This window comes from Clinocottus analis, unplaced genomic scaffold (assembly GCF_023055335.1).
Source record: "Clinocottus analis isolate CAN_PGR_092001 unplaced genomic scaffold, fCliAna1.0.p SCAF_18, whole genome shotgun sequence".
In the NCBI taxonomy this organism is placed as follows: domain Eukaryota; kingdom Metazoa; phylum Chordata; class Actinopteri; order Perciformes; family Cottidae; genus Clinocottus; species Clinocottus analis.
In genome coordinates, this window is record NW_027175909.1 from 15,756,369 (window position 1) to 15,783,868 (window position 27,500).

Below are 27,500 nucleotides of genomic sequence, written 5' to 3' on the forward strand. Positions count from 1 at the left end.
CCAGCAAGGGCTCCATGGTGTTGGTGACCTTCGGAAACCGCAACGGCGGCCCGTGGAAAGGTCGGATCCTGGAGCATCAGGGTGAGTATGTGCTTTTGGGCATCACGCCGACGCCCAAAGCCATCGTGGGGAGGTTCCGTACGTACGTGGCCGTCGTGGACGGCGCCGGCATGAAGAGAACCAAGAGGGACATCAGCACCGACGTGTACGTGCTGTTTAACGCCTGGTGTCCAGGTACGAGCTCCTGCACTGCCCCCTGGTGGAGGCTCATATAATGATCTTAACACCAAGAGTTTAGTCCTGTGCTTACACGAAGACTTTCCGGGAAGTTCTTTTGTCACATGATTTGTTTTTAATGCCGTCAACGCATGTTTTAAAGTAGATTAAATTTCCTCAGTTTGAACTAGTTTTGTTTGATACCTAAAAATTAAAAGTAAGAAATGTTGCCGGTGTCGTTGAATTCGTTCGCCAGGAGGGCGACGACATTGCTATCCATGATGTTTAAAGAACTTAAAGAGGTTTCGTGCCATGTATTAAAAAAGGAAAATAGTTAAAGTTTTCCTTAGTCTTGCTTTTAACGACCGTACTACATATTGAACGCTGTTGTTGTGTCTCTCTTTGCAGAGGACGCTGTGTATGTCGATAACAATGCAGAGCGGTTGGAGTACGTCCTGAATGAGCACGGGGTGATCTATCAGGGTTCACTGGACTCATTGGTGAACCGCAGCTGGGTTTATGGACAGGTACACACACACACACACACACACACACACACACAGACACACACACATCATGACCAATCACAGAGGATGAATTTACGGTCAATGTGTTTTTCTCAGTTTCAGCTTGGCATTCTGGACGCCTGCATCCTCATCTTGGACAAATCCAAGATGGCGATCCATGACCGAGGCGACGTCATCAAAGTTGTCCGGAAGGGATCGGCCATGGTGAGAACACGCAAACACACGCGTAACAAATAAAAAAGCAAAGAGGTCATTTTCTGGTGTGTAGCGTAACATCTCGATCTCAGTGACCTTTGACCTGCCTCTTTGTCTCAGATTAACGCTCAGGACGATTCTGGCGTGTTGGTTGGGAACTGGAGTGATGACTACTCGATGGGCCATTCCCCGACATCGTGGACGGGCAGCATCAACATCCTGATGAAGTATTATAACACCGGAGTTTCCGTCAGCTTCGCACAGTGCTGGGTGTTTGCCGGAGTCTTCAACACCTGTGAGTACCTTAAAATGGCTGACGTCTTGTCAACACTTTCATAAAACTTCAAAGAGACACAAAGTAACTACAAAGAGACACAAAGCAACTACATAGAAAGATCACTATAAAGTGACGCCAAACAACTACAAAGAGACACAAAACAACTACAAAGAAACATATAACAACCCCAGAGATTTATCTGGAAAGTAACTACAGCTATGAAGTGAATGGGGCAAGTAGTAGAATAGAAGCGTAAAATGAAGGTAAATAATGTCAAAATTGTTCTTATGTACAATACATAATGAATAAATAAACGTAAACACTTCCCTCCTCTGTCTTTTTGCACAAAGCTTGATGCGTCAACATAATTTTATATTTGATCCATAATTTGAAGGGAATACAGATGTGAGTGAGTTTTTTGGAGGGGTAGAAAATGATACGTGAGAGAACAATGTTAAATTAGTTGGTAGAATGAAATATTTCATGTCATTAATTGTAATATTTTACATCTCTGCAGTTCTGCGCGCCCTCGGCATCCCGTCGAGGGTCATCACCAACTTCAGTTCAGCTCACGACAACACGGGCAACCTGAAGACTGACCTCATCTTCAGGGAGGACGGCACGAAGGACGAAGCCCACACCAGGGACTCCATCTGGTTGGTCCAAAAGCCTGTCAGCCATGTCTGTTGCTAGAAGACCGCCGGGCCAGAAACCAGTCCATTATGATTTTCTTTACCCGCAGTGAAGATTTTACAAAGTCATGATTTAAACCAGAAAGAAATGCAAGCTCATCATAGAAACAAGCCACCGTTACAATGCTGGCCTCAGATGTAGTAAAATAAATAGAGTAAGTCAAGTACCTCAAATTTGTACAACAAAACTACTACAAAGAGACACAAAGTAACAACAAAGAGACACAGAGTGACACAAAGAGACACAAAGTGACAACAAAGAGACAAAGTGACTACAACTTGCAAGAACGATTACAAAGAGACACGAAAGGTCTACAACGTGCCTACAAAAAGATACAAAGTAACGACAAAAAGACACAAAGAGATGAGTCCATAAGCATTGAGTCCAGAATGAGTTTTTTTAGCTGCCCCAAAATTATGAGTGAAACTAGAAAGAAAACCAGCCAGCTTATCGTAGATATAAACAATCTTACAAGTACTTCATAATTGTACTGAGATACAGTACTTGTACTGTGTTGGTAGATTAACTATGTTAGTAGATTCATCAGATGGTCCATCTTATAGATAAAATGTGCTATCACTTTGTTAGAACAATGGAAATAAAGTTTGATCTGTGCTGATTTCCTCTACAAATCTTGATAGAAACCTGGTTGCAGACTTGATACGGCCGCTCTAAATTCATGCTCAATGTTGAGCTAAGATCTGTATTTTGTTTTAAGAGAAGCAACAGCAGAAAAGTCAATACCACAATTTGAGAAATACTGGTCTAACTATACACATGTACAACAACGGTGTACTAACAGTACTTCTCTGTAGGAACTACCACTGCTGGAACGAGGCGTGGCTCACTCGCCAGGACCTGCCGGCCGGCTTCGGGGGGTGGCAGGTTGTGGACTCCACGCCTCAGGAGACCAGCGACGGTAGGACAGACAGGTGGACAGACAGGTGGACAGACAGGTAGACAGTAAACACGGTGTTTGCCTTTGCAGGACATTACCGCTGCGGTCCAGCTTCAGTCAAAGCCATCAAGGAAGGTGTGCTGTGTCACCAGTACGATGCCGGCTTTGTCTTCGCTGAGGTCAGTTCCAATACATATTAAAAGTGCTTTGGTACTTTTACTAATACAAGAGTGTATGAATACTCAGTTACATGGAAAAATCCTGCAATCAAAATGTTCAAATATTTAATTGAATACATATAAGAGTTAGGGTTGTTGTATATATGTATATAGTGGGTAAAATAAGTATTGAAAACGTCACAATTTTTCTTAGTAAATATATTTCTAAAGGTGCTGTTGACATTTTAACCAGATGTCGGGAACAACCTAACGTATCCAAACACACTCAGTGAAGTTTAAATGTTAATATTTACTCGTCAGGTGAACAGTGACATCGTCTTCCACAAGCGGGACCGCTATGGGACCCTGACCCCCTTCCGGCTGGAGACGTCTCTTGTTGGTTTAGCCATCTACACCAAGGCTCTGAATGGCAGTGGCCATGTGGACATCACAGAAAACTACAAGTACCCTGAAGGTGGTGCGCGCACACACAAACACATACACGTTTTAAGTAGAAAACATTTCTTGTCCTTGCCTCCTCTCTCAGTATAAGTCCTTGTCTGGACTGATTTGTGTCACCAGGTAGCACTGAGGACAATGCGACGATGGCCACGGCGGAACAATACGGCTCTCAGAGGAATCACTCTTCCATACCTGACAACCCGCTGACTGTCTCCGTATACGCTGAGCAGGTAACTCACCTGTCTCTCTGGGTGTCTTCACACCTGTCTTCATGTCAGAAGTTTAACTTGAGTTATCAGATGAATGTAGCGCAGTTAAAAGTACACAGTATTTAGTCGCAGGCATACAAGGATACAAGTACCTCAAAAAGGTACTTCATAAATTCCTTTATGAAGGTCCCATTTCATTATCATCACCAAATGCAGTACTTTTACTCAAGTATGAATCTAGGTACTTGTACTCCCTCCAGGTGCTGCTGGGTCAGGACGTGTCCCTTCAGGTGAACTTCACCAACCGGGAGAACACCGCCAGGACCATCAAAGCTCACCTGGCCGGGTCCATTGTGTTCTACACTGGAGTCGAAGCCAGCCGCTTCAAGGAACTCGACTTCACCGTCACCGTGCCGGCGAACCAGAGTGAGTCATGTGACCAGGTCATCATCACTCAGCTGCGTGGCTCAGTGCATGATGGATAGAGTAAGGAGATGAGTTTCCTCTGTAGGGCTCAGCCTTAGAGATAGAGTAAGGAGATGAGTTTCCTCTGTAGGGCTCAGCCTTAGAGATAGAGTAAGGAGATGAGTTTGGGTATTTAATCAGGATGCCTCCATTAGAGGTTCTGCAGGCATGTCCAACTGGTAGGAGACCCCCGGGTAAAACCAAGGACACGCTGGAGGGATTATATCTCCCGGCTGGTCTGGGAACACCTCAGGATCCCCAGAATGAGCTGGAAAGTGTTGCGGGTGAGAGGGAAGCCTGGGTCGGCCTGCTGGGCCTACTGCCTCCGAGACCAGACCCCGGATAAGAGGATGAAAATGGATGGATGGATGGATATATTTCCAAACACATATGGGCCCTGCTCCCTGGGCCCTGCTCATTGGCCCTTCTTCCTGGGTCCGTCTTCTTTGGCCCTGTTCCCTAGGCCATGCTTCCTGGGCCCATCGTCCTTGGCCCTGCTCCCTGGGCCCTACTTCCTTGGCCCTGCTTCCTGGGTCCTTCTTCCTTTGGCCCTGCTTCTTTAGTCCTGCTCCATGGGCCCTTCTTCCTGGGCCCCTCTTGGCCTCTGCACTCGTCTTCATTCCAGGCAAGCCTAAGTCATGTGTGTGTGACTTTAAGGAGAAGCTCTGTGACAACCTGTGTGTGTGTGTGTGTGTGTGTGTGTGTGTGTGTGTGTTTGTGTGTTGCAGCTATAACTGAGGTGATCCCGATCTCAGGTCAGGAGTACGCTCCTCACCTGGGCTCTCAGGTCAGCATGACCTTCATCGTGACGGGAAAGTCTGGCGAAGATTCAGTGACCGGCATCAAGTTGCTGAACCTGCAGACCCCAACGCTCATCGTGAAGGTACACACACACACACACACACACACACACACACACACACACACACACCAATGGTAACTGGACCTGTACTTGTACAGCGCTTTTCTAGTCTCGACACGGGCTAGCGCAGGGATCAAACCGGTGATCCACTGATTGAAGGACGACTGGTCACCACTGAACCACAGTCGCCTTATAAATTCAAACACACACACACACACAAATATACACACACACATACAAACATACACACACATACACACTGAATAATCTAGATGAATTCAGGTTACAAAATATTGTTTCACAATGTCAAAAAGTACAATCATTTGCATTTCACCAAATCATGTTTTGAGCTGAGAAAATTAACTTTAAATTACCTCTTCTTCTTCTTCTTCTTCTTCTTCTTCTTCTTCTTCTTCTTCTTCTTCTTCTTCTTCTTTCAAATCTTCTTCTACTTCTTCTCCTCCTACTTTTCCAGTTGAGTGGTCGTTCTCGGGTGGGGAATATGATGAACGTGAACATCTTCTTCACCAACCCGTTTAGTTTCGCTCTGGTAAACGTGCACCTGGCCATGGAGGGTCCAGGATTGATCAGCTTCAGGACGCGTTACTACAGGTGAGCACACACCTGAGCTCAGCTGAGCCTGCGGTTGGGCTTAGTTGTGCTCACACCTGTGTGTGTGTGTGTGTGTGTGTGTGTGTGTGTGTTCCAGCATCATTGAGCCTGGTGGTTCGCTCAACTGGATGGAAGTGTTCAGGCCTCGACGGGCGGGGAACCGCACCCTGGTTGCAGTTTTGGACTGCAACAACCTGCGCCAGGTGACTATTATAGTATATTTAAAAAAAATACATTAAATATTGTATTATATTATACAAATGTCTATTTTATTTTATTAAACCTAATGTTTTACAGGTGATGGGAGTGGCTTATGTCAAAATCAGTGGCTGAGATGCTGATTGGTCCATGGAGCTGTGAGGCCCGCCCCTCGCTCTTTACGTCATTTCGCCAATCCGCCAATCACAGCAGCTTGAAACTAAGTGGGCGGAGCCAAACAAACCATGCAAATCTTTGATTAATTCTTAAATTTCTTCATTTGGCAAATCAAATTTTGTATTAATACAGTGATCTTGGTATGACTTTCTAAAAAAATCTTTTATATTTATTTTATATAAATATTTCAGATTCCTAAAATCGGGACACAAATGCATCGTTTTTAACAGTTGTTTATCACGTTTTTGCTTTGTCAGCGTAAAGTTACAGTTCCATCTTTTAACCAACTTCCGTTCTGATCATAACCAACAATTGTTAACCCTTTCACAACCGGTTTGTTTAAATAAAGTTGTTTTTATTCATGAAAAAACACAAACTAATTTGAATTATTCTGTGTATTAAATGCTACGGGGACTTAGTAAACGATGAATTTCCTATGAATAAAAACAGCTAAAGTGATGACTTTTTTTTTTAAAACGACCAAAAAGTCCCTGTGAGGCAAAAAGTGTACAAATTAACAAATGCAAAATTAATGAACGAGTCTAACTTTTTATATTGTATCTGTTTTATTTAGTATCTTTACATTTAAATCAGTACTTTTAAATTGGTTACATACAAATTGACCTTTACTTGATGAAATTAGATTTTGACCCTAAATTATGAGCAGAATATGAAATATTGATCCATTAGAACATCAGACCTGTTTCATCACCAAATATTTTTTCAAGAAATGTGTAATCTTTTTCTTATTGATGCAAAACTTTTCTACTAACAATAAAAGCTTTTTCAAACTACTGACGGTGTCATTCGTTATTATTATACTGTTGTCCTTCACATCTTTATTACGCTCATTATTAGTTGGAATGCTTCAGATTTCCAAATATTGTCCTGCACATCTTTATTTAATATTGTTATTGTTCATATTTATTCCGTACATATTTTGAACGTCTACTCCTCCATATTTTTAGAAATCGTTCAGCTATAACAAATATGCAGCTCCTTCAGTGGAGGTCTAGGAAGTGTGTGTGTGTGTGTGTGTGTGTGTGTGTGTGTGTGTGTGTGTGTGTGTGTGTGTGTGTGTTTGTGTGTGTGTAGTCTGCAGCATCACCATCGTGACTGCCTGCTTTTCTCAGTCAGCGGCGCCATCTGGTGTCAGAGACGTGAAACACCAGCTAAGTACATTTACTCCAGTACTGCACTGGAGTACACGTTTCATGTACTTTACTGTCCTTTACACGAGTATTTCCATTTCCTGTAATCTTATACTTATACTTATATATATATATATATATATATATATATATATATATATATATATATATATATATATATATATATAATGGGTTTTTTGTAGCACTATATAATAAGTACACACTATTTAGCATTAGTAAACACTTACTAAATAAACGCCTAATACCAAATCTGATCACAATAATTTGTATTTTTATCATCATCATTTTTTATTAAAATATAATCATTATAATTATTAAACATTTATTTTACAGTAAGAATATTTTTAATTAAAAAAAAACGTTTCAGTCTGAACTGAAGTGACTAAAACATGAACAAACATTTTGGACACTTTCACAATAAATAAAATGTTTTGTAGTTCAGCTGCAGACGAGTCAGAGCGACCTCGTGCTCTCACTTCTGCTTCTGAGGACGAGTCGACCTGCAGCTCACGTCCAACGTGTCTCTTGTCCAACGTGTCTCATGTCCAACGTGTCTCTTGTCCAACGTGTCTCTTGTCCAACGTGTCTCTTGTCCAACGTGTCTCTTGTCCAACGTGGTCCAACGTGTCTCACGTTCAACGTGTCTCACGTTCAACGTGTCTCATGTCCAACGTGTCTCTTGTCCAACATGGTCCAACATGTCTCACGTCCAACATGTCTCACGTCCAACGTGTCTCTTGTCCAACATGTCTCATGTCCAACGTGTCTCACGTCCAACGTGGTCTAACGTGTCTCACGTTCAACGTGGTCCAACGTGTCTCACGTCCAACGTGTCTCACGTCCAACGTGTCTCATGTCCAACATGTCTCATGTCCAACGTGTCTCACGTTCAACGTGGTCCAACGTGTCTCATGTCCAACGTGTCTCACGTCCAACGTGTCTCTTGTCCAACATGTCTCTTGTCCAACATGGTCCAACGTGTCTCACGTCCAACGTGTCTCATGTCCAACGTGTCTCACGTTCAACGTGGTCCAACGTGTCTCACGTCCAACGTGTCTCATGTCCAACATGTCTCATGTCCAACGTGTCTCACGTCCAACGTGTCTCATGTGCAACGTGTCTCACGTCCAACATGGTTCAACGTGTCTCACGTCCAACGTGGTCTAACATGTCTCATGTCCAACGTGTCTCACGTCCAACATGGTTCAACGTGTCTCACGTCCAAGATGGTCCAACGTGTCTCATGTCCAACGTGTCTCTTGTCCAACATGTCTCACGTCCAACATGGTCCAACGTGGCTCACGTCCAACGTGTCTCACGTCCAACGTGTCTCTTGTCCAACATGTCTCACGTCCAACATGGTCCAACGTGTCTCACGTCCAACGTGTCTCACGTCCAACGTGTCTCACGTCCAACGTGTCTTGGTTAGGGTTTGTAAAGTTGTTTTGTAACGTCCTGAACCCGGCCTCTGTAAAGTCACATATTCCAGCTCATGCTTCGTGTGAAGTGGACAGCAGAGATGTCCGTCAGCAAACAGGAAGTGGAACGCGGGTCACCTGACCAATCAGCCGCAGGGTCACGGTGACCTCACAGCTGGAGGTCAAGGTCAGAGGAAGTTCCTGATCAGGAAGCTTCTGTTTTTTAACTTTCCTCCATCTGAGTGTTTAATAAAGAAGTAAACCTCTAAAGCTCTGAGGGTCCTGATTATAATCTATTCTACGATGGAGAGAGATCTTTTGAACTGCAGCAGAACTCATTTAACTTCATCAACAAGAAATACTCTGAAAACACAAAAAGTACTATGAAACCAGCCTTTCTGCATCACTAGTACTTTTCCTTGACAATACTTAAAGTATGTTTTGATGTTACTACTTTCATACTACTAAGTAGTTTCTAGAACTTGTATTTGTATAGTAAGAAGTACTCAAGTACAACAAATTACTTTACTGTCAAAAAGTAAAAGTACTTATTTTGCAGAGTGTTTAATAATCAGATTTTATTACATAAAAGTATTTTAAAGTTTAAGTTCGTTACTGTGGGGACAAGTTTATATACTTTGTATACTTCTGGGTAGATTGCTAGTAAAGTACAAATTACACGTTGTATTATTTTATGGAGAAAGTTAATGTATAATAAATGTAGTGGAGTAAAAAGTGTATTTACTTCTGGAATGTAGAAAAGTAGAAGAGTAAAGTAATTAAAGTGCCTCATTTGTACTTAAAGTACTTGAGTAGATCTGCCACTGTTTGTGTATTTTGTTGATGTAGTATTTGTTGATGTAGTATTTTCTGGTCGTTTCGTTGCATTTTGGACAAAAAACCTCCATCGAAAAACATTCAAAAGCAGTACTTTGGGTCGAGGTCACCGACACACACACTTCCTTAAACTGTGTGTGTGTGTGTGTGTGTGTGTGTGTGTGTGTGTGTGTGTGTGTGTGTGTGTGCGTGTGTGTGTGTGTCTGTGTGTGTGTGCGTGTGTGATTGGCAGGGGAGGTTTTACTTATTCAGTAAGTAAAAGAACTAATACAACATAGTGAAAATGTCACTGTTGAAGTACTAATACCACACTGTTATATATCACCATACAAAAAAATACTTCAAATAATATATTCACGATTGACTCAAATGAGCTCAATACAACTGTGAAGTAGCTATTAAATAAATGTAGAGAAGTAAAAAGTACAATAGTTCCTGTCTCTTTTTCTTAGGAAATATTTCTAATGATTTCATGAAATTAACAAAAACTTTTTCACATTTTTGAGCAACAACAAAGTTTTTACAAACAAGGAAAAACAAAATGTTTAATTGTGTTTCATCCTATTTAATTGGAACTTTAACAACAAAAGAAATATGTAGAAATAAGTTAATACTATTTTTTGTTAGTATCTGTCATCAATAATTTATACATTATTTATTTGTATTATTTATTTATACATTCATGAGTATTTTTTAGATACTTTGAGTACTACTGGGAAGTCGTCGTAGGATGGTATAACACACTTGTATGTGTTTAAAGTAACTTAAAGTGTCAAATGTAATAAATACAATTTAAAAAATACAATGTCAAAATACATAGTTGTCATGTTTGCCTCTGACATGAAGGGAGAAAGTAACTTAAAATGGAAATGCTGAGTATGCTTGTGTGTGTGTGTGTGTGTGTGTGTGTGTGTGTGTGTGTGTGTGTGTGGGTGTGTGTGTGTGTGGGTGTGTGTGTGTGTGTGAAAAGGGGAAGCAGTGTGTGTATATAAACTGATGTTGAAGTCGATCTCATCATCTTCTGATTTGATCATCAGAGACTCGACAGACGAACTTCATCTGAGCGGTGAGACTCACACACACACAGACACACACACACACTCTCTCTCTCTCTCTCTCTCTCTCTCTCTCTCTCTCTCTCTCTCTCTCTCTCTCTCTCTCTCTCTCTCTCCTATTATTGTCTAACATTTATTGATTTACAGCTCATTTGAATGACTATATATACTGCTAGTATAGTTTAATCTAATACTAGTAGTAATTATGAATGAATGAGTTTTTACATTTAAAAAAAAAGTTTTATAAATTAAATTATAAAAGCGAATAAACCATTAAATTCAGTTTTTGGAGAAAAAAAATCTGACTTTTCAATTTAATTTTTTTTTTATAAAAATGTAATAAATATATTATTTTATATATATACACACATACATATATACATATATTACTTTATTATGATTTAACTTTAGATTAATGTTATAGTATCATCTTAGAGTATGATGCTTTTGGATACATTTATTTGTTTTTTGTCTATTTCCATTGATTTGTTTTCTCCCCTTCCGTCCAGTGACTTCAGTGAAACCTTTGACCTTCTTCAACCACCATGTCTCGTGGAGCCAACCAACAAAACAGCTACAAGGGGCGCTACAGCGGACCGGTACTGCAAACTTTACAATTTACTTATAAAGAAAGTATTTAGTTTAGGGTAATTTAATTTTCTCGGCCATCATCAAGTACTCTTTTGTGTGTGTCAGCCTACTCCGAAATGATCTTGGTACGTGATCGTGGGATTGGGATGAGGATAGGGATCAGGTTCAGGTTACTGATGGAGATCAGGATGCAGATTGGACTTGGGCTAAGGATAGGTATCAGGATAAAGATCATACCCGGGTTAGTGATAGGTATCATAATGAAGATCATACTTGGGTTAGGGATAGGTATCAGGATGCAGATCGGACTTGGGCTAAGGATAGGTATCAGGATAAAGATCATACCCGGGTTAGTGATAGGTATCATAATGCGTGTCAAACGTAATATAAATGCCTGACGAGACTTGTAAACAGAAATGTAAAAAGCTTCTATTTCTTTACCTATACCTATCCCTAACTTGGGTTAGGGATAGGTATCAGGATGCAGATCATACTCGGGTTAGGGATAGGGATCAGGATGCAGATCATACTTGGGTTAGGGATAGGGATCAGGATGCAGATCATACTTGGGTTAGGGATAGGGATCAGGATGCAGATCATACTCGGGTTAGGGATAGGGATCAGGATGCAGATCATACTTGGGTTAGGGATAGGGATCAGGATGCAGATCATACTTGGGTTAGGGATAGGGATCAGGATGCAGATCAGACTTGGGTTAGGGATAGGGATCAGGATGCGGATCATACTTGGGTTAGGGATAGGGATCAGGATGCAGATCATACTTGGGTTAGGGATAGGGATCAGGATGCAGATCATACTTGGGTTACGGATAGGGATCAGGATGCAGATCAGACTTGGGTTAGGGATATGGATCAGGATGCAGATCATACTCGGGTTAGGGATAGGGATCAGGATGCAGATCATACTCGGGTTAGGGATAGGGATCAGGATGCAGATCATACTCGGGTTAGGGATAGGTAGTTGATGGACTGCAACATGCCAATGCTCTTGCATGTATCCAAAACTCTCTGATTCTTCAGATATTCGTTTAATCGTGTTTCTTAATTATCTCCAGCTGCCCACCTGTAACCTCAATGATGATGAAGAGGATTTTCCTGAGTTTGAGGCTTTTGAGAGTGACGACGCCACACCCAGAGGATATGCCCCTTCACAGGGTGAGATACCTTTAATCTATAGACTTCTTTCTGTGATGATCTGATCTATGACCCATAACATAAAATCATGCCCTACTCACATTTTCATTTCCTCGAAAACCCGCCAGGATCTCTGTCGGTGAAAAAGGTGGAGATGCTCAAGCAGAGAAACATGCCGGAACACTTCACGAGCGACTACGACATCGACCAACTGGTGGTCCGTCGTGGTCAGGAGTTCACGATGCAGGTTACCTTCGACCGCCCATTGGTGGACGGAGACGACTACCAGGTTGAGTTCCTCATTGGTGAGTTTGAGTTTATACTTAATCTGGGGGGGTGGGAATAGGATCGAGGTCAAGGATCGAGTGAGGGATGAGTATAAGGGTCAGGATGGGGTTTAGGTTTGGAATAGGGTTCTGTGTTCAGGATCAGGATAGGCCACGGTGTTGGTATCAGGATAAATATATTTTGATTAGACATGTAAACAATTAATAAATACTTAATTTTTCTTTCATTTGTATTTAAATAAGTTTTTATTTATAGATCAAACGGAGTATCACTTACGTCATTTATAACCTCATTAAATTCACGTTTTGCTAGTAAACTGAGCGTCTCCAGTCTGTTCCACGCTCACAGAAGGGTGGGCGTGGTTTCTGTACGCAGTCCTCTAAGCAGCCGCAGCTCGGCACACCTGAGACACTGCTCCCTCGTTAGCCAATTAGACGCCAATTAGACAAATGTGAGCTAATTAGCTAGCTCACATTTTTTTGGCTGTCTAATTAGTTACACACACACTCATATTCTTTCCTTTCCTCTCCATGCTCCCTCTCTGTTCCTCTTCTTTCTTCCACTCTCCTTGCCTCTTCTTTTCTCCTCACCTTCTCTCCTCCCTCTATCGTTAATCCTCTTCCTCCTCCTCCTCCTTCTCCTCTTCCTCCTCTAGGTTCTAACCCTGCAGCCAGCAAGGGCTCCCTGGTGGTGGTGACCTTCGGCTCCCGTGCTGGCGGCGGCCTGTGGCAAGGTCGGATTGTGGAGCATCAGGGTGAGACTATGATGTTTGGCATCACGCCATCGCCCAATGCCATTGTGGGGAGGTTCCGTACGTACGTGGCCATCGTGGAGGGCGGCGGCATGAAGAGAACCAAGAGGGACATCGACACCGACCTGTACGTGCTGTTCAACCCTTGGTGTCCAGGTACGAGCTCCTGCGCCGGACCCCGGTGGAGGATCCTATACAGTAACCCTCGTAATATCACATGTTTAGTCCTGTGCTTCTACCAGTTAAATATGGAAGCCCATTCCCGCCACAAAAAAAAAAAATTAGGACCAAAAAAACAAAAAAACAAATTAGGATCAAAAAAATAAATAAATAAATTAGGACCAAAAAACCGGAACCTAACCGTAAACCTAACCGAAATTTTGACATTTTTAGTCAGTACTCAACTTTTCATTTCTCTTCTGGAATGAAACTTTTTTTTGTTGCCTTTTTTCAAGTCAACGGGAAAAAAAGACAACGGAAAAAAAAAAAAAAATTTTTTTTTTAGTCCTAATTTTTTTTTTTTTTGGTCCTAATTTCTTTTTTTCTTTTTTTGGTTCAAATTTTTTTTTTTTGGTGTTAATTGTTTTTTTGTTTTTTTGGGGGGTCCTAATTTTTTGTTTTTGTTTTTTTGGGTCCTAATTTATTTATTTTTTTGCGTTGCGGGAATGGGCTTCTATAGCTAAACACTTGTTTAAAAGTAGATTTACTTTCCTGTCAATTCTGTTTGTACGAGTTGTGTTTCATACATTAAAAAATGTTGCCGGTGTCATCTAATTTAATAAGTTTAATTCCGAATTTTGGGGTCCACAACTGTCCTTCGCCAGGAGAGTGAGAAAACTTGTTTCATGATATTTAAAGAGAGTTTAAGTTTCTTTTATCAAGTTGTAGCTTTAAAGAGGTTTAGTGCCTTGCAGTCAAAAGGAGAAGCAGTGAAAGTGTCGTGTCACAAAAAGTTTCCATAATTTTGGTTTTAACAAGAAGTTTTCAGACTATAATGAGTATGGAACGCTGTTGTTGTGTCTCTCTTTGCAGATGACGCCGTGTTCCTCGCTAACAATGCAGAGCGGTCGGAGTACATCCTGAACGAGCACGGGGTGATCCATCAGGGTACAGTGGATTCAGTGTTTGATCGCGACTGGGTTTATGGACAGGTACACACACACACACACACACACACACACACACAAATCATGACCAATCACAGATGAATTTATGGTCAATGTGTTTTTCTCCCCCCCGCAGTTTCAGCGTGGCGTTCTGGACGCCTGCATTGACATCTTGGACAAATCCAAGATGCCGATCTACGACAGAGGCGACATCATCAAAGTTGTCCGAAAGGGATCAGCAATGGTGAGAACACACAGTTACACAGGGGTCTGAGAAACAGCTTTGTTCAGACATTTCGTGATTGTAAGAACCGTTTTCCGATCCAGATATAAGTACATTTCTAAAACTCTAAAAAAAAGTGTGTAGTCTCAGTGACCTCTGAACTGCCTCTTTGCCTCAGATTAACTCTCAGGACGATTCTGGCGTGTTGGTTGGGAACTGGAGTAATGACTACTCGATGGGCCAGTCCCCGACATCATGGACGGGCAGCGCCAAGATCCTGTTGCAGTATTTCAACACCGGAGTCTCTGTCAGCTTCGCACAGTGCTGGGTGTATGCGGGAGTCTTCAACACCTGTGAGTACTTTTAAAAGACTGACATCTCGTAAACACTTTCTTAAACTTGTCACTTACCGAGCACAGGGGTTGTTTTTGCTGCTCGAGAGCGATGCAAAGCAACTACAAAGAGACACAAAATAACAACAAAGAGACACAAAACAACTATTAAGACACACAAAGCAACTAGAAAGAAACACAAAACACACAATCACTGCAACCACATGCATTAACATTATTTTTGAATAGATTTAAAGGGAGCCGAGGTGTGAGGGAGTTTTTGGGAGGTTCAGAAAATGATACGCCAGAGTAAACAATGCTTTCTTAAGTTGTTAGAATGAAATATTTCATGTCAATTACTGCAATATTTTACATCTCTGCAGTTCTGCGCGCCCTCGGCATCCCGTCGAGGATCGTCACCAACTTCAGTTCAGCTCACGACAACACGGGCAACCTGAAGACTGACCTCATCTTCAGGGAGGACGGCACGCCGGACGAAGCCCACACCAGGGACTCCATCTGGTTGGTCCAAAAGCCTGTCAGCCATGTCTGTTGCTATTTTCTTTACCCGCAGTGAAGATCTTACAAAGTCATGATTTAAACCAGAAAGAAATGCAAGCTCATCATAGAAACAAGCCACCGTTACAATGCTGGTTTAGAAGTAGTAAAATAAATAAAGTAAGTCAAGTACCTCGAATTTGTACAACAAAACTACCACAAATAGACATAAAGTAACAACAAAGAGACACAAAGTGACTACAGAGAGACACAGAGTGACTACAAAGAGACAACTTGTTGGAAGAATGATTACAAAGTGACTACAAAAAGACACAAAGTGACTACAAAAAGACACAGAGTGACAACAAAGAGACACAGAGTGACTACAAAGAGACAACTTGTTGGAAGAATGATTACAAAGTGACTACAAAAAGATACAAAATAACTACAAAGCAACCACAGGAGACACAAGTTGTATACATTAGGATTTTTAACTGTTTAAGATTATATTTTGCTTGAAAAAAATGAAAGTACTACAATCGGGAATTGAATACTTTCTTGTTTGTCCAACTATACACATTTACATATACACATGTACAACAACGGTGTACTAACAGTACTTCTCTGTAGGAACTACCACTGCTGGAACGAGGCGTGGCTCACTCGCCAGGACCTGCCGGCCGGCTTCGGGGGGTGGCAGGTTGTGGACTCCACGCCTCAGGAGACCAGCGACGGTAGGACAGACGGGTGGACAGACAGGTGGACAGACAGGTGGACAGACAGGTGGACAGTAAACACGATGTTTGCCTTTGCAGGACATTACCGCTGCGGTCCAGCTTCAGTCAAAGCCATCAAGGAAGGTCTGCTGTGTCACCAGTACGACGCCGGCTTTGTCTTCGCTGAGGTCAGTTCCAATACATCTGAAAAAGTACTTTTACTCTAGTAAGTCAAAATGTAAGTAATTAAAATATTGCATTTTTAAATGTTTTTTTGTATTACCTGGTGAGAAATAATAAACTCAACTGATTTATATCCTGTTTTAAATGGAAGTTTAAATCTCAATATTCACTCGTCAGGTGGACAGGGACCTTGTCTTCCTATCCTCCTATAAACCTATTCTCTCTCTCTCTCTCTCTCTGTCTCTCTCTATCTTTATTTATTTAAGAACTGTTATTCTATTTCATATTTGACAAAATATCTAATATCTAATATGCATTGATACTGAAAAAATGGAAGTTTAAATCTTAATATTTAAATCTTGATATTTACTCGTCAGGTGTACAGTAACCTTTTTTGTGAAAACCTATTCCTAGTCTCTCTCTCTCTCTCTCTCTCTCTCTCTCTCTCTCTCTCTCTCTCTCTCTCTCTCTCTTTCTGTCTCTCTCTTATTATATATATATATATATATATATATATATATATATATATATATATATATATATATATATATATATATATATATATATATTAAGAGAGAGAGAGATAAATTATATTTCACAAAATATTTAATACTCAATGATACTGAAAGGGATCATTTTTTAATCTTTTTTTTCTTTTTCTTTATTTGTATTACATTGTGAGACATAATAAACTCAGCTGATTTAAATCCTGTTATAATTGAAGTTTAAATATTTACTCGTCAGGTGAACAGTGACATCGTCTTCCACAAGCGGGACCGCTATGGGAGCCTGACCCCCTACCGGGTGGAGACCGATCTCATTGGTTTGGCCATTTACACCAAGGCTCTGAATAGCAAAGGCTATGTGAACATCACAAGCAACTACAAGTACCCTGAAGGTGACACACACACACACACAAACTGAAAAGAAATTTAAAAAATGTATTTTTCCTCTTTGTGTGCCCTTTCATCTTGTTGTCATTATCTCATCTCTTTCTTCTCCCATCTCCTCTCCTTATATCCATTCCTCTCCTTGTTTCCTCTCCTTTTTTGTCTCCTCTTAATATTTCCTTTCCTCTCCTCTCCTTATCTGCTCTCCTTCTTTCCTCTCTTTCCTTCCCATTTTCTGGTCTCATATCCTTCTTGTCTCCCCTCCTTGTCCTCACATCTCTTTATCTCCATTCCTCTTCTTGTTTCCTTTACTTGTCCCCTGTCCGAGTGTCCTTTTCTGTTTGTGTTTCCTCTCCTTGTGTACTCTCATCTCGTTATCTTCTCTCCTCTCGGTGTTTCCGATCCTCTCCTTGTACCCTGTCCTCGTCTCCTCTCTTGGTCCCCTATCCTCGCCTCCTCTCGCCTCCTTGTCTCCTCTCCTCTCTCAGTATAAGTCCTTGATTGGACTGATTTGTGTCACCAGGTAGCACTCAGGACGCTGCCACGATGGCCAAGGCGGAAGAATACGGCTGTGAGAGGGATCACTCTGAGATACCTGAGAACCCGCTGACTGTCTCCATCCAGGCTGATCCGGTAACTCACCTGTCTGTCTCTCTGTGTGTCTCTCTGTCTGTCTCTCTGCCTCACACCTGTGTCACACCTGTCTCTGCATCTATCACAAAGTATTTAACAAGTAATCCAAAGTGTTTTACTGGAAGAAGTAAAATTACTAATACTACAGCGTAGTAATACTCTGCTGCACATTAACATCCTATAATGAAAATTTTACTTCAGTAAAATTAGCAGCTTCAGAATATACTTAAAGTACGAAAAGTACTTATGAAGCAGATTAATAAATATAATCACTTTTAATAACGTCATAGAGTTCTAAAGCTCATATGACCACGATATGAAGACCAGACTCTGGAGCGCAGTAAAAAGTACACAGTATTTATTCACAGGAATACAAGGATACAATTACCTCAAAAAGGTACTTCATAAATTCCTTTATGAAGGTCCCATTTTATTATCATCACCAAACACAGTACTTTTACTCAAGTATGAATCCAGGTACTTGTACTTGTACTCCCTCCAGGTGCTGCTGGGTCAGGACGTGTCCCTTCAGGTGAGCTTCACCAACCAGGACGACACCGCCAGGACCATCAAAGCTCACCTGGCCGCGTCCATCGTGTTCTACACCGGAGTCAACGCCAAACACTTCAAGAAACTCGACTTCACCGTCACCGTGCCGGCGAATGAGAGTGAGTCATGTGACCAGGTTGTGTGTGACTTTAAGGAGAAGCTCTGTTACAACCTGTGTGTGTGTGTGCGTGTGTGTGTGTGTGTGTGTTGCAGCGATAACTGAGGTGATCCCGGTCACGGCTCAGGAGTACGCTCCTCACCTGGGCTCTCAGGTCAGCCTGCGCTTCATCGTGACGGGAAAGTCTGACGAAGATTCAGTGACCAGCATCAAGGTCCTGAACCTGCAGCCCCCGATGCTCACCGTGAAGGTACACACACACACACACACACACACACACACACACACGGCATCACTTTGCTAACATTTCAGTAAAAACATGTTTTTAATTTGAAAAAAAATAGCTTCTTATTGATTTACTCTTCCTCCTCCTTTTACTTCTTCTTTTTAATCTTCTCCTGTTCCTCCTCCTCCTCCTCCTCGTCAACCTCCTCCTCTTCCTCCTCCTCCTCCAGTTAACTGAACGTGCTCGGGTGCAGCACTTGATGTACGTGAACATCTCCTTCACCAACCCGTTTAATTTCCCCCTGGAAAACGTGCACCTGGCCATGGAGGGTCCAGGATTGATCAGCTTCAGGACGCGTTACTACAGGTGAGCACACACCTGAGCTCAGCTGAGCCTGGGGTTGGGCTTTGGTGTGCTCACACCTGTGTGTGTGTGTGTGTGTGTGTGTGTGTGTGTGTGTGTGTGTTTCAGCTTCATTGAGCCAGAGGGTTCCATCTCCTGGAGAGAAGAGTTCAGGCCTCGGCTGTTGGGGAACCGCACCCTGATTGCAGTTTTGGACTGCAACAACCTGCGCCAGGTGACTATTATATTCCATAATATTATAAAATATTATATAATATTATAACATTTCACATAATATTATAAAATATTATACAATATTATATTATTTTGTACAACATTTTTATTTTATTACATTATATTTTATTAACTATTCACAGGTGATGGGAGTGGGTTATTGCACAATCACAGCCTGAGATGCTGATTGGTCCACACAGCTGTGACGCCCGCCACTCGCTCTTTCCGCCAATCCGCCAATCACAGCAGCTTGAAACTGAGTGGGCGGAGCCAAACCAACTGCTCAAATCTTCGATTTCGTCTTTAACTTCTTTCAGAAAAATCAATAACAGGAATTATGATGTTTTGCTCTGCTTATGGAGATCTGTTCAGTGAGGAATTTACATTTATAAGAACGCCATGAAATTATATATTATATTTTTTTTCCCACTTTGACAGAGTTCTGATCATAAACAATCAGTTTTATTTCCTTTTCACAACTAGTTTGTTTGAATTATGTTGTTTTTATTTATCAAAGAAACACACAAATATACAATATACAATTGTATGTATTAAATGCTATGGGGACTTAATAAACAATTAATTTTATATAAATAAACACAGTTAAAGTGATTCAAACATTTAAAAAGCTAAAAAAAAAAATTTTAAAAAGTCCCAGCGAGGCAAAAAGTGGATAATTTAAGACAAATTAACAAATGTAAAATGACTTTTTTATAATAAATACAACAAACTTAAGTAAAATATTTTACCCAAAATGAGTCTAACTTGTTATTTCGTAATTGTTTTAATCTTTAAACACTCAATATAATAATCAGTACATTGAAATAGATCCAATACAACTAAAGTATGAGCAGAATATGAAATATCGATCCATCAAAACATCAAACCTGTTTAATCACCAGTTGTTTTTTTACTTCAAGAAATGTAATTGAATCTTTTTCTTATTAATGCAAAACCTTTCTACTCACAATAAAAGCTTTTTTCAAACCCATAGATGTGTCACTCATTATTCAGCGTAGCGATGCCAGCAAAGACTCACACACTGCGTGTTCTCCTGCATCTTAACAACCAGAGTCACACTAAACTTTGGCGATTATCTGCTCGCACGGTGTTGCCAGCACATGGGTCAAAATACATGAACGCGTGCGGCCTGATGGGGAATCGATGGCCACGACTTTTCTAAGAGATCCGACCGGCCGTTTCCCCGAAAAACGCGAAAAACTGCGAGAACTTGTCCCGTTGACTTGAATGGGGTTTAGTCGTGAAGAGAGCAACAAAACCCCTCATCTTTGTTCCCGTAGTGACTCAACATACTTTGACGTAGACACATGATCTTCCTCAGCGTTCTCTCATAAAGCAACAGGACCATTTTTTGAATTAAACTTAGGCTCTCATTTGTACACCACACACACACTAAATCCTCCCGCTCCCATTTTAAGTCCCAGCATGCCCCATTTAGACAATCTTTTGGCATTAAATACGTAATTTTTTCATTTTTGAACCGAACAACAGTTGTTTTTTTTTACACCAAAACGTCCACAAAAGTCTCACCTCTCTCATGATGCATGTAGTTTTTTATCAAGTCCAGAAGTTTGACAGGTTTCCTAGAAATCCACAGTCCAGTCTGCTCTCATCGGTCTGCTGGCTCTCACTCAGTCACTCGACACTTTCAGCCTCTTTTTAATCCCTTCATATACTGCTAGCAGTTCATCAAGTAGAAGTAGAAAGTAGCAGTAAATGGAGATACTCCAATGAAGTACTTCATGATTGTACCTCTACTGACTAACTGACCTTCTTGTGTCACCAGCTGCGGTTACCCGTCCTCACCACTAGGGGGCGCCAGTAGCCTTTTATTCTGCAGACACCAACCAAACTTTAAACTGTACAAACGGGACTTTTATATTGTGAGTTCTATTATTTTACTTACAGCAGGTTTTTAAAGTTTCTTTTTATTTTTATTTTTTAACCTCTTTTTAAGCTTTTAATCGAATGGACTGAACAAAGAGAAGCCAACTTCGGGATTAAACATGTTTTTACTTCTAATCCACTGATGTTACTTTGATTACATCATTTTTTAAACTCCTAATTGAGTATCATAACAGTTTGTTGATGTTTTAATGCTGCCGAAAGATTGGTTTAAAACCTAAAATAGTCGTTTTATGTCTCTTTGAAATCGTTTGTTTCTTTGGAGTTGTTTAATGTCTCTTTGTTGTGGTTTAATGTCTCTTTGTAGTCATTTAATGTCTCTTTGTAGTGGTTTAATGTCTCTTTGTAGTCATTTAATGTCTCTTTGTAGTGGTTTAATGTCTCTTTGTAGTCATTTAATGTCTCTTTGTAGTGGTTTAATGTCTCTTTGTAGTGGTTTAACGTCTCTTTGTAGTCATTTGATGTCTCTTTGTGATTGTTTAATGTCTCTTAGTAGTGGTTTTACGTCTCTTTGTAGTTGTTTAATGTCTCTTTGTAGTTGTTTAATGTCTCTTTGTAGTCGTTTAACGTCTCTTTGTAGTGGTTTAATGTATCTGTCGTGGTTTACCGTGTCTTTGTAGTGTTTTAAGGTTTAAAACATGGACATGCATTCCGTCTTTATCAGTGTATTTATATGTTTGACTCATTAAACTCAATGAAAACTACAAACATGGCCGACAGGTCCTCACCTCCTGCTCCTCTCGCTCGCTTCTCTTCGACGTCATCAAACACACTTTTTAAAGTCTTTTTGAATCTTTTGAATCTCTTGTGTGTTAAACACTTTGGTGTGAATAAAGTTTCAGAGTTCTTGTCTTCCTGCTCTGAGTCTGACAGGCTGCAGCAACTGTTCCTGCAAACCACGACATGGGAACCGGTTCTCCACCCCTCCTCCTGTCTCGCTCTGTCTCCCTCCCCCTCTCTCCCCCTCTCTCTCTCTCTCTCTCTCTCCCTCTCCCTCCCTCTCTCTCTCTCTCTCTCTCTCTCTCTCTCTGTGTTTTTTTGGAACAAGTGAGATGAAGCAACATGTGCTCCTCACGCTGCCGACAGGTGTCGGCTTCAAGTGACGACCTGTTTAGAGAAGGAGGAGGAGGAGGGGGGGAGGAGCAGGAGGAGGAAGGGGAGGAGGCGGAGGAGCAGGAGGAGGAGCAGGAGGAGGAAGAGGAGGAAGATGTGTAAAGTTCCATCAACAACAACTGTTTCGACGTGTGGAGAAACAATCAGACCTCCTTTCTGAGAGCTGCAGGAGACTCTTCCTCCTCCTCCCCCTCCTCTTCCTCCTCGTCTCTCCTCCTCCTCTTCCTCCTCTCTTCTTCTTCTTCCACCTCCTCTTCCTCTTCTTCTTCCTCCTCCTCCTCTTCTTCTTCCTCTTCTTCTTCCTCCTCCTCGTCCTCCTCCTCTTCTTCCTCTTCCTCCTCCTTCTCCTCCTCTTTGTTGACGATGGCTGGTTGCTCAGTAACGTCTCCATGGTTACAGGTTTCACAAACAAAAGGAGAACTTTTTATTTTCTTCATCAAAACATTTAGTGAAACGACGATGAAGACACTTTATTGTTACTTTATTTATCAGAGAGTTTTGTTTGTAGCAACAAACTATAAACAGAAAAAACTACAAACAGAAAGTAGAAACAAGTGTTTAGCTAATAAGTTTAAAACAACATTAAAAAGGTTAAATTACATTTCAATATTAAAATAAGACTTTGTTATAATTTAAATTAATAAATAAGACAGAAACGCTGAAAAAATTCACCTTGAATATTTAAACTTTATCTGTGTTTTATTTTGAATGTTTAAGGTGAAGTAACTTTAACTCTCAAGTAGCGTTTGAGTTCTTCTTTTTTGGGGCGTTTGCATCATCAAGAGTTTTATTTTTAGCTCATTAGCATGACGATGCTAATCTCTTATTTACATTTACTTTAGAACCTTTTCAAACTGAAATGAATACTCACAATGTTGCTGAATCATCCCTTTAAAGGGTGTGTGTGTGTGTGTGTGAGAGTGTATGTGAGTCTGTGTGTGCGTGTGTGTGTGTGTGTGTGTGTGTGTGTGTGTGTGTGTGTGTGTCTTGATGGGCTCGTTGCATCTCAATTGATTAATTTAAACAGAAAAGTGGCCCGTTGAGGTGAAAAGCAGTGATTGGATTAGTGATGTAATGCCGTTAGCTGCCCACGTGCATGCGTGTGTGTGTGTGTGTGTGTGTGCGTGCGTGTGTGTGTGTGTGTGTGTGTGTGTGCGTGCATATGTGTGGGTGCGTGTGTGTGTGTGTAATGAAATGGAGGCTCCTGCAGTCTGTTCATATGTCAACACACAAACCTGTTTCTGCTTCAGACTCTTCAGAAGGTTTAAATGTATAAGTACACGGCACAAGTACTACATATGTATATATACATATATATATGTATATATATATATATATACATATATATGTATATATAAATATGTATATATAAATATGTATATATATATATATATATATATATATATATATATATATATATATATATATATATATATATATATATATAGTTTTCTGTAAAACTACTATAACGTCCTGCCGTGAATAGACAAACGTGTTTATCGGCTGTGTGCTGTTGAACTTTAGAGCCACGCTAGCAGTTTCCCTCCACTTCCAGTGTTTATGCTAAGCTAAGCTAACTGAATGTATAACTCATCTTAGAACAGAGAAAGTTCCTGCAGCAGGAACCAAACTCCATGCAACTTTTAGCTGATTTAAGCACACAGGAAGTCTTTCACTACTTTACTTTCTACTTTACTTTCAGGGTTTGAGACATGATTTTAAGGTGGACTTATTAAACTTTTTAAAGTTCTTAAACAAAGTGAGTAAATGAAACGTTTCTTTACCGTTAAAGACGTTAAAACATGGACTGACATTCTGTACTTAAAGAGTGTGTTTATCATGTTTTAATTATAATAAACCTGCAGCACCTCAACTAAACTCAATGCATGTTCTATGTCAAAGAGGAGGAGGAAGAGGAGGAGGAAGAGGAAGAGGAGGAGGTCTGTATCCCGAGATGGAGGCTGGCAGGAGAAGAACAGGACATGCAGCGAGGAGTCGAGACGCTCACGTTAGCAGTTTGAATTTTGTTCAACACACACACACACACACACACACACACACACACACACACACACACACACACACACACACACACACACACACACACACACACACAGCCTCATCACTTAAAGCTGCTGCCTGATTGATTAATACATATTTTATTTTAAATGAAATGAGTTACTTTACTTTCAAGTTTTAAGGTGGAGTTGGTTCATCTTTCAGTTAAATATTGAGGTTTTAAGGTGGAATTACTTCACCTTTCATTTAAATGTGTAAGTTTTAAGGTGGATTTACTATATTTCTGAAGTTTTTACACACATAAGTAAATAACATTTTTGTTTTATGAATGTTTTGCTAAACAGGAAGTAGATTCTCTTTTTAAAAAAAACTAGAAAAACCAGGGGTGTCGTGACGTCATCATTTAGGAAACCTAACTCGAGAAGTACCCCTCCCCCCTCCTCTTCCCCCCCAGCTGACGGTTGGCATCCTCTCTTCCCTCCAAAACCTCGCGATACCTCCCGCTCTCCTCCAGACGTCAAAGTCTCGCGATACCTGCGCGCGCCGCCGTCCTCTCTCCAGTGGCGGATGGTTCCTTATCTCTCGGCACCTTCAGAAGAAAAAAACAACTAAACGTGTTTTAGTTCGAGTGAAGAGAGAGAGAGAGACAGAGAGACAGAGAGCGAGAAAGAGAGAGGCTCCACTTCCGGTTTCTCTCAGTTTATGTGGAGACATTTCAGATGATTTTACTCGCGTGAAAAGTTCCGTTTGAACTCTTTTATGCTTTTAAAGAGACATGCGCTGAAGCGACAGACACACGGGGAAGTGGAACGAGCGCTCATATTTATTATATACATATATACATGTACAAATACACACACATATATATATATACACATAAGGGATGGACACGGTGGGATTATTTGTCGCCGGTGTCCAGAGGAAGTAATCCGGTGTCTGCGCGTAAAGGAGATGCTGGTGGCCACGTCCCCTTGGAGACTGAGAGCAACACGTGATGAGCTTTACTTATCAGGTTTAGAGGCAGAGAGACACCGCGAGAGAGAGAGAGAGGGAGGGAGAGAGAGAGAGGACACACTTCAGGGAGTCCGAGGAGGAATTAAACAAACCAACAGCAACTAACTCCAAACTGTTTTCCTCTCGGCGAACTCCTTTTTTCCTCGAGGCTTCTTCTTCTTTTTCTTTTTTTTTTTTGAGTTTCTCCTCCGGGAGAGGAGAGAGGAAGAGAGGAGGAGGAGGGGAGGAGGGAGGGGAGGGGAGGAGAGGAGGAGGAGGAGAAGCCGGAGTAAAGTTTGTCCAAGTTTGCACATCCCTTCGGAAACGCCATTTTGATTCCTCTGCGGAGCAAGTTTGCAGCTTCTCTCTCTCTGTCTCCCTTCTTTTTTTTCTTCATCATCCCCCCCTCCTTTTTATCATCCACCATCACCGCCGTTCCTCCTCCTCCTCCTCATCATCATCATCCCCCCTACATCCCCCCCTTCGCCATCATCATCCTCCTCGCCACGATGTCTCGGCGCAAGCAGCCCAACCCCAACAAAGTCCAGCGTAAGTCTTCTCGTTTCCTCCATCGCGGCTCTTCCGCCCGGCGCGCGCCGCCGCCGCCGCCGCCGTGCGGGGCCGCTGCGTGTGCGTGCGGGGTTGTTGTGCGGGGTTGTTGTGCGGGGTTGTTAAAGTAAAAAAAAGTTTAAAAGCCGAGGAGTGGGCTCGCTGAGGGAGGAGGAGGAGGAGGAGGGAGGAAGGGGAGAGCACTTTTCTCTCCTCTCCGTGTCGCTTCCTAGTCTGATGTTTGATGTTTGATGCGCATCCGCGCGCTGGAATTCAGCCGCGCGCGCTTCCTCCTTCTGCCACTCTGTCGCGAGGCAACTCGCTTCTTTTGCTCCGGACTTGTGCAACTTTTTAGCCCCGCGTGCATGTTTTTAGAGGCTGTTATGTGGTGTTTTTGTGTTGTTTTTCTTGCCCTCGCCGGGGGGGGGGGAGATGGGGGAGGGAGGAAGAAGAGGAGGAGGAGGAGGAGGGAGGAAGAGGGGAGAGAGGGGGGAAGGGGGGTCAAAGTCTGCTCGCCGCCCGAGTCGAGCATCCATATCTCGGGTGCACTTTGGTCGGAGCCTCGCTGCTCGTGGCCATGTGTAAAGCCACCAGACACCCGCGGCAAGCTGGCGGCGCGCAGCGGGAGAGCTTCCGGTGCGAGTTTCAAAGTAAAACCACCTGTTGCGAAGCAAAGGTGGCGCTTAAAACTCCTTCTTGAGTGTGTGTGTGTGTGTGTGTGTGTGTGTGTGTGTGTGTGTGTGTGTGTGTGTGTGTGTGTGTGTGTGTGTGTGTGTGTGTGTGTGATGAGACCTCTTCATCCCAAAGGAAGCTGTTTGGTTTTGCAGCACAAAGTTGTGAAGAGTGCAATAAATGAAAAGTAATCAATAAGGTGCAAAGACCAAATGTGTCGAAGTGATGATGATGAGATTTCTGGCCTTCCTCGTCATTGCAGCATGCAACACACACTGTCAGTTAGTTGCTTTTGTATTTGTTGATATCGCTCTGACTCCATATTGTAAATGTGTGTAAACACAGATTCAGTACTGGAATAGTATAAGTTAACGACAGCGACTCAGTGTCAACAACAATAATGATGAAAATCTAAATAACCACACAATGAATGTTACAACATCATCATTTCCTCACTTTGGTGCAACACTATGATTTGTTGTTGGTCAACCTGAGCCTATAAAACCAAACTAAAGCAGTTTAAAAAAAAATAAAAAGTACAATCTTGCATTTTTACAACTCTGCCGTTTTACTTTGAAGGGGCCGCGCCGTCCCGCTTCCGGTCGCGGCCGCTCGCTCGCTCGCCGCCGTGACCTTGCGCGGACGCGTTTGGCCACAAACGGCCGTTTATTCATTCACAAACTGCGGCAACGCGGCGACGAGGTCGGCCGACGTCGACCCGGTTGCCCGATTTGTGTCAAGTTGACTTGTTTCCGGTGTTTTTGGGACTTTTCTCGTCTCAACCGTCTCCGGTTACGCGCAGAGCATCGACGTGACGCCTGTTGCATCCTCCCCCCCTCCCCCCGCTCTCTCTCTCTCTCTCTCTCTCTCTCTCTCTCTCTCTCTCTCTCTCTCTCTCTCTCTCATCCTCCTCTTTAACTTCCATTTTAAACACTAGCTGTGTTCACGCGCCTGTGTTCACGC

The 27,500-nt window shown here is 41.9% G+C and overlaps 3 protein-coding genes across 3 annotated transcripts in view; all 3 read left to right on the top strand.

Annotated features, from left to right (window-relative positions):
- The window catches only part of LOC137789093 (coagulation factor XIII A chain-like), a 7,027-nt gene extending 1,120 nt beyond the window's left edge, over positions 1 to 5,907 (top strand). The window contains exons 4-17 of the mRNA XM_068582346.1: positions 1 to 234; positions 625 to 743; positions 840 to 947; positions 1,059 to 1,233; positions 1,733 to 1,871; positions 2,724 to 2,827; positions 2,897 to 2,985; positions 3,286 to 3,439; positions 3,547 to 3,656; positions 3,896 to 4,061; positions 4,829 to 4,983; positions 5,438 to 5,574; positions 5,672 to 5,777; positions 5,872 to 5,907. The exon at positions 1 to 234 is cut by the window's left edge and continues 15 nt beyond it. Of these exons, the coding sequence (XP_068438447.1) occupies positions 1 to 234; positions 625 to 743; positions 840 to 947; positions 1,059 to 1,233; positions 1,733 to 1,871; positions 2,724 to 2,827; positions 2,897 to 2,985; positions 3,286 to 3,439; positions 3,547 to 3,656; positions 3,896 to 4,061; positions 4,829 to 4,983; positions 5,438 to 5,574; positions 5,672 to 5,777; positions 5,872 to 5,907 (1,832 nt within the window). The remainder of the gene's footprint in view (positions 235 to 624; positions 744 to 839; positions 948 to 1,058; positions 1,234 to 1,732; positions 1,872 to 2,723; positions 2,828 to 2,896; positions 2,986 to 3,285; positions 3,440 to 3,546; positions 3,657 to 3,895; positions 4,062 to 4,828; positions 4,984 to 5,437; positions 5,575 to 5,671; positions 5,778 to 5,871) is intronic.
- A 4,465-nt stretch (positions 5,908 to 10,372) lies between these two features.
- LOC137789094 (coagulation factor XIII A chain-like) lies at positions 10,373 to 22,406 on the top strand. The gene is given in 20 exon segments (XM_068582347.1): positions 10,373 to 10,442; positions 10,941 to 10,957; positions 10,959 to 11,030; positions 12,098 to 12,197; positions 12,305 to 12,481; positions 13,120 to 13,371; positions 14,248 to 14,366; positions 14,458 to 14,565; positions 14,723 to 14,897; positions 15,260 to 15,398; positions 16,005 to 16,108; positions 16,190 to 16,278; positions 17,018 to 17,171; positions 17,687 to 17,796; positions 18,299 to 18,464; positions 18,559 to 18,713; positions 18,919 to 19,055; positions 19,161 to 19,266; positions 19,409 to 19,417; positions 22,278 to 22,406. Coding segments are annotated over 20 exon segments (2,388 nt in total).
- Positions 22,407 to 25,599: 3,193 nt separating this feature from the next.
- The window catches only part of rreb1a (ras responsive element binding protein 1a), a 36,218-nt gene continuing 34,317 nt past the window's right edge, over positions 25,600 to 27,500 (top strand). Inside the window, exon 1 of the mRNA XM_068581298.1 lies at positions 25,600 to 25,865. The gene's annotated coding sequence lies outside the window, so the exon portion shown is untranslated. The remainder of the gene's footprint in view (positions 25,866 to 27,500) is intronic.